Below are 14,178 nucleotides of genomic sequence, written 5' to 3'. Positions count from 1 at the left end.
TTAGTAGGACTACAGTGTCATACTTCATGTGACTATTCTCTCTCTCTCTCTCTCTCTCTCTCTCTCTCTCTCTCTCTCTCACACACACACACACACACACACACACAGGGTCTCTCTAAATAGGCCTAGATGTCCTAGAACTCCAGGCTGGCTTTGAACTCAGAGATCCACCTATCACTTCCTCCCGAGTGCTGGGATTAAAGATGTGTGCCACCATGCCTGGCCAGCATCATCATTATTTTGGGAGACAGTCTCACTAAATTGGCTTAGCTGGTCTAGGATTCACTATAGGTAATCCAGGATGGCCTTGAACTCCTGATTCTCCTGCCTCTGCCCTTCAAGGGCTGGAATTACAGGCGTGTATCTCTACTCCCAGCTTAGAAGGTACTAGGGCTTGAACCCAGGGCCTCGTATATGTTAAGCAGGCCCTCTGCGGATTGAGCCACATTCCTGGGCATTGTGTGCTTCCCTTTAAGGAGTTTACAGATGGGAAACTGAGTCTGGCAACTCAGGTTACTAGCCCTCCGCCGTTTTTCAGTGTAGTATTTACAAAGTCCAGCAGGGTCAGCGTCTACTCTCTCCTGGGGTTCAGAGGAGCTGGCTGGGGCATGCAGCACCTGCAGCAGGCTTCAGTAACTGACAGATTGGCATGAGACTGAAGAAAGAGATACCAGCAAATGAAGAACAAGTTCAAGGCCATCCTGGACTACCTATAGTGAATGGTAGACCAGCCTATTGACTCCAAGGCAAGGCCAGAGCTCTTTTAGTGATGACAGAGTGCCAGGCTGAGGTCACTCTCTCCTGCCCACGAGAGAAAAGGTCTTCCCATTATTCCCACAGAGTCAGGAACCCTGTAGGCCTCCCCTCAGCTAACTTACAGCTTTGTAGCTAGTCTTACCTTATCTGAGACCCAGGGAAGATGTGTGTGTTTGCGTGTGTGTGTGTGTGTGTGTGTGTGTGCTGAGACACGATTCGCAGCCCTGAAGAACCCCGGAAGAAGGAAGCTGTACAGGGTCTGTGGCTGGGCCTCTGGGATCCCCCAGCCGGGGACTTCCTCTTCCTCTCAGAGCAGGTGTAGCTGCCACAGCGTGACAGGGACTACACCCTGACCCCCAACATGGAGGGGGCCAAGGGGCCCAGGCTCAGAGACTTCCTGAGTGGGAGTCTGGCCACCTGGGTGAGGGTCAGGTGGGAGAGGAAAAGAGTGTAGGGCAGACTGAGGGCTGGAGGAGGGGCAACTGGGTGTATAACATCAGCAGGCAGAGGAGGGGGAGGGGGAGCGGGTCTGGGAACTGGGGCAGGAGGCATTCAGGGGCACTGGTGAAGCGTGTATGTGTGTGTGTGTGTGTGTGTGTGTGTGTGTGTGTGTGTGTGTAGTACTGGGACAGACCAGGAACTCAGGATGAGTTTACTAGTTGGGGGTGGGGAGGATTTTCTACCTGTTTAGCTGACTTCTATTTGTTTCCACAGGCACTGGGACTGGCCGGGCTGGTGGGGGAGGCAGAAGAATCAGCGGGGACAGAGGAGGAAGAGGAGGAAGAAGAGGGGGCTCTTTGTACAGAGAAGAGATTCCTGCGGCTGATCGACGGAGCCTTACTCCTTCGGGTGTTGGGCATCATGTAAGTGACATGGGGAAGTTGAGTTGGGGGGGGGGGCTGTGAATAGTGGGAGGAGCCTGAGGGTGGAGGGCAAGGTCTGTCTGGGTTGTGGGGAGGTCCTCAAGCCAACCTCTCACCCATGTTCCCTGGGTGATCATAGTGCTCCCAGTTCCCGAGGAGGACTTCGGATGGTCAGGGGCCGGGATGGTCCTGCAGCCTGTCGGATGTGGAACCTCTGCCATCTGTGGGGGCGACTGAGGGATTTCTACCAGGTGAGGCGTTGGGAAGACCAGACAGGAGGCCCAGCAGCCCCTTGTGAAGGTGTCTTTCTTAGTGTTGGCCTATTCTAGGAGGAGCTGCAGCTGCTGATCCTGTCACCGCCTCCGGACCTCCAGACAATGGGGCGTGACCCCTTTTCAGGTGCTGCTTCATACCTGCCCTCGCCCTCTCCACCTCTGTCCCTGCCCCGTGTCCCCCTTTAACCCTTTGTGGCTTGTGCGCAGCAGAAGAGGCAGTGGACGAGCTGGAGAGCATCCTTCGGCTGCTGCTGGGGGCCTCAGTGCAGGTGAAGAGGGGACGGGAGAAGAGAATGGGGTTCTGAAAGGAGGAGTCTGTGTGCCAGCTTAGGGCCTTCTGTCTACCACAGTGCGAACATCGGGAGCTCTTCATCCGGCACATCCGGGGCCTCAGCCTGGACGTCCAGAGCGAGCTGGCTGTGGCAATCCAGGAGGTACTGACAGCAGTGATACAGTCCAGGGCCTTGATTGGGTTCATTTTCTCTGCCAGCTGAAGAATTCGATGGCAGGGAAACTCTGAAGCGCAGCAGGTGGCAGCAGAGAGAGCTCTTGCACAGCAGACAGAAGCAGCAGTTAGGAGAGGCGTTTATGGAGGGCGAGCAAGCACACATGCAGCAGACACACAGAGAGAAAGGCTCTGCTTTGCTGAAGCAGGGCTGAGGAAGCTAAAACAACAACAGCAGCAACAACAACAACAAAACAAAAAAGAAACAAAAACAAAAAAACAAAACAAAACAAAACAAAAAACCCCAGTCTCTTCTGGAGGCCTGGGCTTTTAAAGACTCTGAGAAGTCTTCCTTTCTGGTCAGAGACTGTTGTGTGACATGTCCTCATCAGGCCTTGAACTTGTTGAGCCAGCACATCAGCAGGGGTCCGATAGTGGGCGGCAAAAGCTGCCAGGCTTTTGTCTTAAATCAGCAGGTTGAAGAGGAAGCTGGCCATCTTGGAAGGGCTTTGCCACCTCTTCCATGTCATGGCTCCTCTTCCTGTCTGTTTGTCTACCAGGAATTATGTCTAACTCCTGATTTCTAGGTACTGTGGTGGGTGGCACGGGGGATTGTTGCCACTCCTGAAGCCACCTTCACCCCCTTCTGATATTGATCTCCGTGCCCTCAGGTGACGCAACCTGGTGCTGGTGTGGTCCTGGCTCTGGCTGGACCAGAATCCGGAGAGCTGGTGGCTGAGGAGCTGGAGATGCAGTTACGGAGCCTGACAGGGATGATGTCCAGGCTGGCGCGGGAGCGCGATCTGGGGGCACAGGTAGGGGACAGGCAGGGGCGATGGGGCTGTCATAATCCAGAACGACTTTGTTGGGGTCGGAGGCCCGATGTGCAGAGATTTTGGAAGACGCTTCTTTGACCTTTGACTTCCTGCTAGCGGTTGGCTGAACTGCTGCTAGAGCGGGAGCCAGCCCACTTGCTGTTGCCAGAGGCTCCCGTTAATGCTTCTGCGGAGGGTCCCTCGCACCATCTGGCTCTGCAGCTGACCAATGCCAAGGCCCAGCTGAGACGCCTGAGGCAGGAGGTGTGAGTGTCTGAGGGCTGGGGAAGGGGTCAGTGGGATCTGGATGGGTCTCCAGCCCCCAGATGTGGGCTGGCAGACACCCTCCATCATCCTATCCCTCCAGGGAGGAGAAGGCTGAGCAGCTGCTGGACTCCCAGGCCGAGGTGCAGGGCTTGGAGGCTGAAATTCGAAGGCTTCGCCAGGAGGTGTGGTCCAACGTCTTCCCCTCACCTCACCCCCTCTCCGCCACTGTCCCCTCCCCATCGTGGTCCTATTGCTTCTTGCGATCCCTCACCCCTCTGTCCCGTGGCTCGCTAATCCTAGTTCCACACCATATGGCCCAGACCCAGGCGCTGTCCGCACAAGCCAAGCGCGCAGAGCTCTACCGCGAGGAGGCAGAGGCACTGCGGGAGCGGGCCGGCCGCCTGCCACGCCTCCAGGAAGAACTGCGGCGCTGTCGCGAGAAGCTTCAAGCTGCAGAGGTCTTCAAGGGTCAGCTGGAGGTGAGGTGGGGGCGGGGCTGGAGGCGGAGTATTTGGTGGGCGTGGTCTGGAGGCGGGGCGTGTAGGAGGGATCTGGCAAAGAGAAGAGTGGGTCTTGCCTTGCTTGGGAGATCGTGATAGCTGGGTGAAGCGGGTGAGGATACAGCAGGTGAAGTCTGGGACAAGCTCTTTAGGATGGGGGGATGTAAGGGAGAAGAGGAGGAGACTATGGAAGGGCAGGTCTTGAAGAGACAGATGGGGCCATGGGTAGAATAGGGAAGTCGGCAGTGAGACCCCCCCCCCCCAAGTAGCTGTACCAATATGGTCTAGAGAGATATGGCCTTGGAAAGCTTCTCCTTGGGGTACCTGGGGAAACCTTGGAGAGAGTTCAGTGGGAGGTAGGGTGTGAAGCTGTCCCAGGGGAAGGAATCTGGAACTGCCAGGCTCTGAGCATAAAGATTTCATCTCACCAAGGATCCTCCTGGCTTTCCCACCAGGAGGAGCGGGTACTTTCCGAGGCCCTGGTGGCCTCGAAGGTCCTGCTGGAGGAACAGCTGGAGGTCGCCCGAGAGCGCTCAGCCAGGCTGCATGAGACCCAGAGGGAGAACCTCCTGCTGCGCACGCGGCTGGGCGAGGCCCATGCGGTGAGCTAGGCTGACTTGTCCATCAGTTTGTCCCTCACTGTCCTGACCTCGTTGACCTGCCCATCATTGTCCCTGGTTCTCCATGACTCCGATGATGCCCAAGGTTTCTCTAAGTGATCCCTGTAGCATGTTGGGATATTCAGACTTGCGCATTTGGCCTTGACCCAATGAACTATTTTTCCACATCCCAGGACCTGGACTCTCTGCGGCATCAGTTGGAGCAGCTGGTGGAAGAGAATGTGGAGCTGGAGCTGGAACTTCAGAGGAGTCTGGAGCCGCCCCCAGGCTCCCCTGGGGAGGGTGAGTTGGGCCTAGGGTAAGGGCAAGGATCTGAGGGTGAAGGCAGGCTCTCTGAGTGGGGAGGACTTGTTGTCAAGCCCTTACTAGGTCTCTGAGAGGTGTTGGGGGTGGAAGTGAAAGAGGGCGGACAGGGTTTGACTTGGTCATGTCTCCAGCCTCCCTACCCGGAGCAGCACCCTCACTGCAAGATGAGGTGAGGGAAGCAGAGGCTGGGAGGCTAAGGGCAGTGGAACGAGAGAACCGGGAGCTTCGAGGCCAGTTACAGATGCTTCGGGCACAGCTTGGCAGCCAGGTTGGTCCCTCCTGTATCCTCATCCTCATTGCTTCCCACCTACATCCCTTCTAATAACCCCCATTGTCTCTCTCAAATGTCCTCAGCACCCTCTGCTGGAGGAGCAGAGAGCGGACTCCACACAGCCTGTGCCTGACAGGGATCCAGCAACTCCCCTGGCCCTCCATCACAGCTCCCAAAGCCCTGCTTGCCAGATAGGAGGGGAAGGCTCCGAATCTTTGGACCTGCCTTCCCCAGCATCGTACTCTGACATCACAAGGTCACCGGAGTGTTCCCAGGCACCCGATTCACACCCAGAGTTGGAGAATCCTTTTCAGATGGTATCTCAGGATCCCCAGACCTCAGACCAAGCTCCCCAAGAATCAGACCCTACTGTGGAGACACATCGGTCCCTGGAGAAGTCTGGTCATAGAGTCTCTCTCCAGAGCCCCAGTGTCTGGGACCCACCACAGGGTCCAGAGATCAGAATTGAAGTGCAGGAGTTGCTAGGAGAGACTGGAAACAGGGAGGCTCTCCAAGGGGAGTTGGTACCCAAGACCCAGGGCCTAAAACAAGAGAGCCCCAAATGCAGGCCCAGATCTGCTGAGTTCATCCTCCGGGAGTCTCTGAAGGACCTGGATCGGGGACTAGAACTATCCAAGCAACAGACAGAGACAGGAGGGCGTGAACACAGACCCAAGGGATTGGAGAGTAAACTGGGCCCTCAGAAACCACAGCAGACATCAGAAAGGGCACCTGATGCCGCCTGGTCCAGGGAGGAGCCAACCCCGGGGGAGACCCTGGCCAGTGCTATCCCAGAGGAGCTGGCCCTCAGAGATGAGGTAGCGCAACTAAGGAGAGAGGTTGCAGGCCTTGAGGCTAAACTGCAAGCCCAAGCCCAAAGACTGGAGGCCCGAAGCGCAGAGGCTCTCTGCCTCTCTGAGGAGCTGGCTCAAGCTCGCAGAACAGAGGCCGAGGCCCATCGGGAGGCAGAGGCCCGGGCCCGGGAGCAGGCCCGTCTGCGTGAAGCAGTGGATACAGCTAGCCTGGAGCTGGAAGCTGCGTCTCGTGAGAGGGAGGCCCTGGCAGAGGCACTAGCAGCAGCAGGCCGGGAGCGAAGGCAGTGGGAGCGTGACGGGCCCAGGCTGCGGGCTCAAGTTGAGGCTGCCGAGCAGCAGGTGCAGGCTCTGGAGAGCCAGGTCCGCCATCATCTGGAGGAAGCTGAGAGGGAGCATGTGGAGAAGCAAGCTCTTAGGGAGGTATGTGGGGTGCAGGGAGGTATGTGGGGTGCAGGGAGGTATGTGGGGTGCAGGGAGGTATGTGGGGTGCAGCAGTGGGTCGGGAAATGAGGACCTGGAACAGCTGCTGGGTTGTAATGGTGTGGGTTTCTTCACTGCACTGAGATGGGACAGAGGTAGAAAATCCAGCCCACTCTTGCTGTTGCAGGACACCTGATAGCCAGTCCTTGATGGGGTTGGCAACAGGAGGGACTCACACTGCCAATTCTCTGGTCTATCCTGCACTCCTGTTGTGGCAGCCCCTGTCCCTTTGCCCCAGCCCCTTCTTCCTGTATAAAACAGTTACTGAGCCTTGCAGCAGTCAGAGTCCGTTAGCAGACCAGGATAATTGTGGAAATTGCCTGACTCAGACCTGGCCACGGCCTGCTGTAAGTGACCAAACAATAGTTCTCTAGGAGCTGGGGCTGGAGTCCCTTCTGCAGTGAGCTTGCCTGGAACGCACAGAGCATGCGCCATACCCAACCTGATAAACTATACATATGCTTTTCATTCCAGCACTCAGGATGTGGAGGCAGGAGGATTAGAAGTTCAAGGTCGTTGCTTAGTTTGCTTTTCTATTGGAACTCAGAGGAGGAACCTGGAGACAGGAACTCACTGAGTGAAGCAGAGGCCATGAAAGGGCTCTTCTTACCGACTCCTCTCCATAGCTTATTCTCCTTCTTTTTTATACAACGCAGGACAATCTGTGCAGGGATGGTACCACCCACAGTGGGCTGGGTTCTCCTGCATTAATCATTAACTAAGAGAATGCCCCACAGACTTGCCTATAAACAGTGTGATGGAGGCTTTCCCAGTTTCCTGTTCGCAGATGACTGCTTCTGTCGAGTTGATAGCACAGAGCTCCTTGGCTGTATAATGAACTGGAGGCTAGCCTGGGCTATATGAAACTCTGCCTAGAGAGAAAACGAAAACAAAACATTCAGTCAAGATGCAGTGTGCCAGGTAGTGGTGGTGGTACAGGTCTTTAATTCCAGCCCTTGGGAGGCAGAGGCAGCTGATCTCTGTGAGTTCAAGGCCAGCCTGGTCTACAAAGTGAGTTTTAGGACTTCCAGGGCTGCACAGAAAAACCCTGTTTCAAAAAGAGATGATGATGATGATGATGATGAAGTGCTAGAAGGGGTGGAAATGCCTGTCTGGGGAAAATTACCAGGATTCTACTTGATGCTGGAAGATTAAAACTTTTGATGAGAGGGGTGACAAGCATTGGATCTATGAGGACCCAGAAGAAGTCACAACAGTGGCCAGCTTTGAAGGGGTTGCTGCTCTGCCCGCTAGCATGGGAAGCCTCAGGTGTGGGCAAATCCATGTGTGGTTGAGTTTGATGAGAGTCACCTTGGTGAAAGAGGAACCTGTGCCCATCAGGAGGCAGTGGCAGTGGTGACCATGACAAGTGGGGCTGGCAAGGGTCATGGGGTCAGTGATTGAGGGGAGAGAATGTCTAGAAATGCTTGCATCTATTTACTCATTCACAGGCTTTGTTAGGCCAGCCAAGGCTCTGTACCAGGCTTGGGTACAGTGGTGACCAGGTAGGGGGGATGCCCATATGCACAGATGCGGAGGTGACAGGACAGTGCAGGGAGCCATGGTCCAGGCTGGACACATCAGGGAAGGCTTCCAGGAGGAGGTGGAGAGGAGAAGATCCACGTTGTGAGTTGTAGAAGTCCGGAGAGGTGAGCCCGAGGAGGAGTGAGGCAGGGTTCCCATTGGGCAGGGTGAACGCCTCCTCTTCTGCCGAGGGAGAGGTCGGGGGTTTTGCTGAGAGGTCGGCATCACTGGAGGCTGGAGATGAGCCAAATGGTCAGTCCACGTAGGGAGACTAAGCCAAGGGCAGTATGGGCAATGGCGAGGGTTAGAGCAGAGCTACCACACATGGATTCCTGGGCACCAAGACCAGGAACCAGGTGCTCCAGTGTATGCGGGTCTCTAGTTCTACCCCAGGGTACAGGCTGGAAGAATGCCTCCTGAAGGCTCCCCCCAATGGTGAGGGTGGGCAACAGGATTGGGAGCTGGTAGACACTGGTTACGCACTGCACAGGGTAGGTATGGGGGAAGGGATGTAGGGAATTTGAGACCAATGAGCCAATGATGAGAGTAGGTCTCTCTGGGGGTACATACTGTGGCGTGGGATCTAGAGATCTGCCAGGAAAGAGCTGTATGATACCTCAGACCCTCCCGACTGTCAGCTGTGTGGTGTGGAGCAAGTTACTTCTGAGTGTTGGTTTCCTCGTCTGGAAACTGGAAACAAGCCTGAGCCAGCCCCTCCTGTGGCGGTGCACGCCTGCAGTCCTGCCCTTGATAGGCTGAGGCAGGAGGATTGAGAGTAGGAGGCCATCCTGAGCTATATAGGCTCAAGAGAGGGCTGGATATGTACACTCCTCTAATCCTGGAACTTAGGGCCAGAGACAGGGGGATCTCTGTGAGTCTGAGTTTAGCCTGGTTTATAGTGACAGGAATATATAGTGAGACCCTGTCTCAGAAATATTAAAAAAATAAACAACCAAAGAGGGAGAAAGAGAGAGAGAGAGAGAGAGAGAGAGAGAGAGAGAGAGAGAGAGAGAGAGAGAGAGAGACTAAAACCTGTTCTTATTTGATTCTGATAGAATCTCCTAAAACAATGTATGGGAGGAGCTTAGGGTATGCCTGGCCCTCAGTACACTTTTACTTTTTGGGGAGAGGGGCTGGAGGTAGATTTGCAGTGAAGGTAAAGGTGGGCCTGGAAGAACTGGCTCTGAGGACTTAGAGGGTGGGAGAGGCTGGGGGTTGAGAGAATTGGGACGATTTCCTGACTGCAACAGTTCTGGGCACTACCTGGATGTGGCATTGAAGGAGCTGCCTAGCAGAGCTGAAAAGGGATCCTGAGGCTTTTAAGTGGGCATAGAGGGCTCCCAGGCTTGGTGGATGGGCGCTTGGTAGGGCTATGGCTAGGACAGGGAGCAGGCAGGGACGCAGGTCTCCACTTGCAACTGCACTATGGTTCTCATAGCTCTTAAAGTACTAAGGCCCTAGTGGCCAGCTGGACAGCAGAGCCTTATGGGAATTGTAGTTCTTTTCCTCCTCCTCCTTTTCTTCCCCTTCTTCCTCCTCCTCTTCTTGGTTTTTTGAGACAAGGTTTCACTGCGTAGTTCTGCCTATCTGAACTTGCTCTGTAGACCAGGCTGGCCTGGAACCTGGCTCTGTCTCCCAAGTTTTGTAATTAAAAGTATGTGCCACCACCACCAGCTGAATTTTAGGTTTTTTTCTTTTGTTTTTTTTTTTTGTTTGTTTTGTTTTTTTGTTGTTGTTGTTGTTTTTTGAGACAGGGTTTCTCTGTGCAGTCCTGGCTGTCCTGGAACTCACTCTGTAGACCAGGCTGGCCTCAAACTCAGAAATCTGCCTGCCTCTGCCTCCCGAGTGCTGGGATTAAAGGCGTGCGCCACCACGCCCGGCTGAATTTTAGTTTTTTAACCAGAGACTGTGCCCACATCTGTTGGGAACTGCAGTGCCCAGGGCAAGCTGTGGAGGGTTGTTGCTTAGGGTGATGGCTCAACAGCCTTAGTTTTCAGAGGCAGGATGTGGCTGGTGATTGAGCAGTGTCATCTTTGTGTAGCTTTATCTTTCCAGGGTCCCCAGGAGTCAGAATGGTTTGGCCTCCCTCCCCTTTGCAGCGCACAGGTCAGAATTGGCCTTCCACCCCTGCCCTGGAATGGTGTGGCCCAACTGCCAAATGCCATAGTCTCTGACCAACCTCTGCAGCCCTGCACTGTGGTTAGGCCTGAGACCCCTGAATTCCCGTTCTGATAGCTCTTGGTAGCCATCCCTCTGTGGTGCTCTGCAGACCTGCTTCCACTGAGCCCCTGCACATGACTGGAAAAGCAGCTGGCAGGGGTCATCACACTCATGGGTACATTCGAAACCATGGGCTCAAAGAGGTAAAGCCATTTGTGTAGTGTGCATCTCTGACTCAGGTTTAGGTCCCCCACTCCTTTCATATCCATCCTACAAAGCCACTGGCACTCTGCTTCCAGGTCTTTTAGACAAGGTCTCATATTGAGTTTAGGCCTCCTTATGTAGCCCAGGCTGGCCTTAACTTTGCAGCCATCTTCCAATCTTAGCTTCTTAAGTGCTGGTGTTACAGATGTGAACCACGTATGCATTACAGATGGGAACACGGAGACATTTGCCAGGGTAACAGAATGAGGCAGAGAGCAAGATAATCCCTTCTTGGCCCTGTCTCTAGCCTTCCTCTGTGTCTGGGGAAGAGGAGAGCTCCCATCTTCAACCCACCTGCTGAGCCTGCTCTGCCTGCCCCCAGGAGCTAGAGAAGGCTGTGGTACGAGGCCAGGAACTGGGGGACCGGCTGGAGCATCTGCAGCAGGAGCTGGAACAGGCATCCTTGGAGCGCCAGAAGTTCCTTCAAGAACAGGAGAGCCAGCACCAGAGGTGGGCACGGTGGCTGGGGGCAGGGAGGGACAGAGCAGGAAGGGCTGGGTGTTAAGGTTTCTCCCCATAGGTACCAGCGTCTGGAGCAGCGTCTGGAAGCTGAGCTGCAGGCAGCGTCTACCAGTAAGGAGGAGGCACTGATGGAGCTCAAGGCTAGAGCCCTGCAGCTGGAGGAGGAGCTGATTCAGGTAAAGCTGTCCTCAGGGCTGAGGTGCTGACCCCTAGCCCCAGCCTGGGGGTAGGCAACTGGGCTGTCAGGGCTTAGGTCTTCCCTCTGGATTGATGGATGGCTGCTCACCTCCTACCCTGGTGGGGCTGCTTCCTCTATTCCTTACGTGAATGGGACCTCTTCTTGGGGTGACTGCTCTGCCTTTTGGTTTGGGCTCCAACACTTCCCTGTGTGTGTGAGGCACCTATGATCTGTGTCCCCGCAGCTGCGCCAGTACCCTGTGGACCTGGCAACTGGGGTGCGAGCTGGGCCTCGGACTGTGGAGACCCAGAATGGACGGCTCATCGAGGTGGAGCGAAATGTGAGTGACAGGCGGCAGGTTGCCCAGGGGATGGCAGGACTAGTGGCTTAGCCACTGACGATCTCCCTTTCTGACAGAATGCCACACTGGTGGCTGAGAAGGTGGCTCTGCAGGGGCAGCTGCAGCACCTGGAGGGGCAGCTCGGGAGCCTGCAGGGACGTGCACAGGAGCTCCTGCTACAGAGTCAGAGGGCACAGGAGCACAGCAGTCGCCTGCAGGTGGGTGGCAGCCACCTTGTCCCCTGCCTGTTAGTGTCATTTCCTGCCCTTTTCCCAACTCCAGTCAATGGTCTCATCCGCTTCCATGGTGCTTTCTCCCTGGCCCCGGCCATCGCAGGCTGTTCCTTCCCCCCTTTCTTTGCCTTCAGAATCTACATCTGCACCCACTCCCATTCCCCATCACCCTAGCATCTCAGCCTCCCCCCCCCCACACACACTAGCCGTTAGTCCTCACCCCTTCCCTGTTCTCTACCCATGTGGCCCATCCCTGGTTTGGGCCTCTTGCATGGTCCCGCCACCATGACGCCTCTCTACTGCTTTTAACCTTTGCTTGTTCTTCAGCTGTGCTTCGGCTTCCTCCATAGCTGTCCTCTGTCCCTACGGTCTCAGGCCATGCCCTGCATTCCTTGTGGGCTGGGCGCCTCACTGCAGTGGTCCTCCCCACATTCTCACCTTAGGCTGAAAAGTCAATGATGGAGATGCAGGGTCAGGAGCTGCACAGGAAGCTGGGGGTGCTAGAAGAGGAGGTGCGGGCAGCAAGACGGGCCCAGGAGGAGACCCGAGGGCAGCAGCAGGCTCTGCTTCGGGACCATGAGGCCTTGGTGCAGCTGCAGCGACGGCAGGAGACGGAGCTGGAGGGACTGTTGGTGCGGCACCGAGATCTCAAGGCCAATATGCGAGCATTGGAGCTGGCCCACCGTGAGCTTCAGGGCCGGTGAGTCTCCCCAAATGCCCCACTTCTCACCCTGTCATGCTTACTTGCCTGTCTTCCTCAGCAGGTCTGACCCAAGTGGATAATTCTGTACTCTGAGTATCTGTCCTAGTGCTCCTCTCTTGGGGGTCTGGGCTTCCCAACTTGGAGGCTGTGAAGGCAGCACCTTGCTTGGTGTTCTGCTTTGGGCTTTGCTGGGATGTGGTGCTTATGCTGAGGAGGGGGTCAGACTTTCAGATCCCCACAGTGCAGTGCCTACTTGTCAAGGTTGCAGCCCCTGCAGTTCTTTGGGACCCTTGTTCATACAGGCATGAGCAGCTGCAAGCCCAGCGGGCCAATGTGGAAGCACAAGAGGTGGCCCTACTGGCAGAGCGTGAGCGCCTGATGCAGGATGGACATCGGCAGCGCGGCCTGGAGGAGGAGCTGCGGAGACTTCAGAATGAGCATGACAGGTACTAGCCCTGGTGCAGCCCTGATCCCCCCACCCCCAGGTCAGCATTCCCACAGGAGAAGCGGGTTAGAGTGGGTTAGTCACTGCCCCTGCATGTCCTGCTTCTCCTCCTCTCTGTGGGTGTGGCCTTCCTGGCTCTGGGGCGAGCAGTTAGTTGTCTTTGCCTCCAAAGAGCTCAGATGCTATTGGCTGAGGTGTCTCGGGAGCGAGGGGAGCTCCAAGGTGAACGTGGGGAGCTGCGGAGCCGCCTGGCGAGGCTGGAGCTGGAGCGCGCACAACTTGAGATCCAGAGCCAGCAGCTGCGTGAGTCTAACCAGCAGCTGGACCTGAGCGCCTGTCGTCTGACCACACAGTGTGAGGTGTGGCACAGTGTTGGAGGCAGCCTGGGGCAGCCGAGGGAGGCAAGCCAATCTGGACAGTCTCGAGCCGGGTACTCATTCGGACCTTGCTGCTGCCCGCAGCTTCTGACCCAGCTTCGCAGCGCGCAGGAAGAGGAGAACAGGCAGCTGTTAGCTGAGGTCCAGGCCCTGAGCCGGGAGAACAGGGAGCTGCTGGAGCGCAGCCTGGAGAGCCGTGACCATTTACATCGAGAGCAGCGAGAGTACCTGTGAGCATGCTCAGGGACAGGTTCCTCGGGGAGCCCCAGTTCCTCCCACCCCACCCCCACAACGCCCCCAGGTCCAAGAGAAAAGTCCCATAGAGTAGTCTTACCCGCAAAGGGGCGGCCCCCAGTTACACCTGCTTTTGCCAGGGCTTTGCCAGGATTTCTGTGAACCCATTCTCTCTTCTTTCTACCAGGGACCAGCTTAATGCCTTGCGCCGGGAGAAGCAGAAGCTGGTGGAGAAAATCATGGACCAGTACCGTGTGCTGGAACCTGGGCCCCTACCCCGTACCAAGTGAGGCCCCTACCTCCCAGAACTGGGATCCTTCTAACCTTTGCCCTGTCCTACCCTCTGACCCCCCAGCTCCCCAAAAGCCAGGCTGGGGTGCAGATCTTAGTAAGGATTTGCCTGATCCTTTTCATTCCCTGATATGATTCTCCTCTCCTTCCCTTCTTCCTGATTCCTTCTTATGCCCTCTTGCCCCCAGGAAGGGCAGCTGGCTGGCAGACAAGGTGAAGAGGCTCATTCGGCCCCGGCGGGAGGGGGCCCTCCATGGGGGGCCACGCCTGGGGGCCGATGGGGCTGGCAGCACGGAAAGCTTGGGGGGCCCCCTGGAGACGGAGCTCCCTGAGGGCAGGGAGGCAGATGGGACAGGTGGGTCTGAGGGTCTGGTGACCAGGATGTCCCTGTCCCATGTCTCCCACTTTGGCATCTGCTGTCCTGTCTGGCGTGCACGTGTGCTTCCCTGCCACCTGCCTCTACCTGCCTTGCTGCTGTTGGCTGCTCTCAGCTCCAGGACTGCAGAGGCCCTTCCCCGGGCTCCTCCTTTCTGCTTGCATTGCCATCCCCCCCC

At 56.3% G+C, this 14,178-nt stretch overlaps 1 protein-coding gene across 1 annotated transcript in view; it reads left to right on the top strand.

Moving 5' to 3' along the window:
• The first annotated feature begins 1,045 nt into the window (after positions 1-1,045).
• Positions 1,046-14,178, top strand: part of Ccdc88b (coiled-coil domain containing 88B) — a 15,747-nt gene continuing 2,614 nt past the window's right edge. The window contains exons 1-24 of the mRNA XM_021209043.1: positions 1,046-1,177; positions 1,471-1,619; positions 1,759-1,870; positions 1,949-2,018; positions 2,105-2,163; positions 2,245-2,328; positions 3,011-3,154; positions 3,272-3,420; positions 3,522-3,603; positions 3,742-3,900; positions 4,377-4,523; positions 4,715-4,823; positions 4,979-5,115; positions 5,202-6,353; positions 10,684-10,811; positions 10,882-10,999; positions 11,246-11,341; positions 11,419-11,559; positions 12,018-12,274; positions 12,580-12,723; positions 12,895-13,081; positions 13,184-13,329; positions 13,521-13,619; positions 13,813-13,979. Of these exons, the coding sequence (XP_021064702.1) occupies positions 1,118-1,177; positions 1,471-1,619; positions 1,759-1,870; positions 1,949-2,018; positions 2,105-2,163; positions 2,245-2,328; positions 3,011-3,154; positions 3,272-3,420; positions 3,522-3,603; positions 3,742-3,900; positions 4,377-4,523; positions 4,715-4,823; positions 4,979-5,115; positions 5,202-6,353; positions 10,684-10,811; positions 10,882-10,999; positions 11,246-11,341; positions 11,419-11,559; positions 12,018-12,274; positions 12,580-12,723; positions 12,895-13,081; positions 13,184-13,329; positions 13,521-13,619; positions 13,813-13,979 (4,096 nt within the window). The 5' untranslated portion in view covers positions 1,046-1,117. The remainder of the gene's footprint in view (positions 1,178-1,470; positions 1,620-1,758; positions 1,871-1,948; positions 2,019-2,104; positions 2,164-2,244; positions 2,329-3,010; positions 3,155-3,271; positions 3,421-3,521; positions 3,604-3,741; positions 3,901-4,376; positions 4,524-4,714; positions 4,824-4,978; positions 5,116-5,201; positions 6,354-10,683; positions 10,812-10,881; positions 11,000-11,245; positions 11,342-11,418; positions 11,560-12,017; positions 12,275-12,579; positions 12,724-12,894; positions 13,082-13,183; positions 13,330-13,520; positions 13,620-13,812; positions 13,980-14,178) is intronic.

Source organism: Mus pahari, chromosome 1 (assembly GCF_900095145.1).
Source record: "Mus pahari chromosome 1, PAHARI_EIJ_v1.1, whole genome shotgun sequence".
Classification (NCBI taxonomy): Eukaryota; Metazoa; Chordata; class Mammalia; order Rodentia; family Muridae; genus Mus; species Mus pahari.
This window is presented reverse-complemented; position numbering and strand designations above follow the sequence as displayed.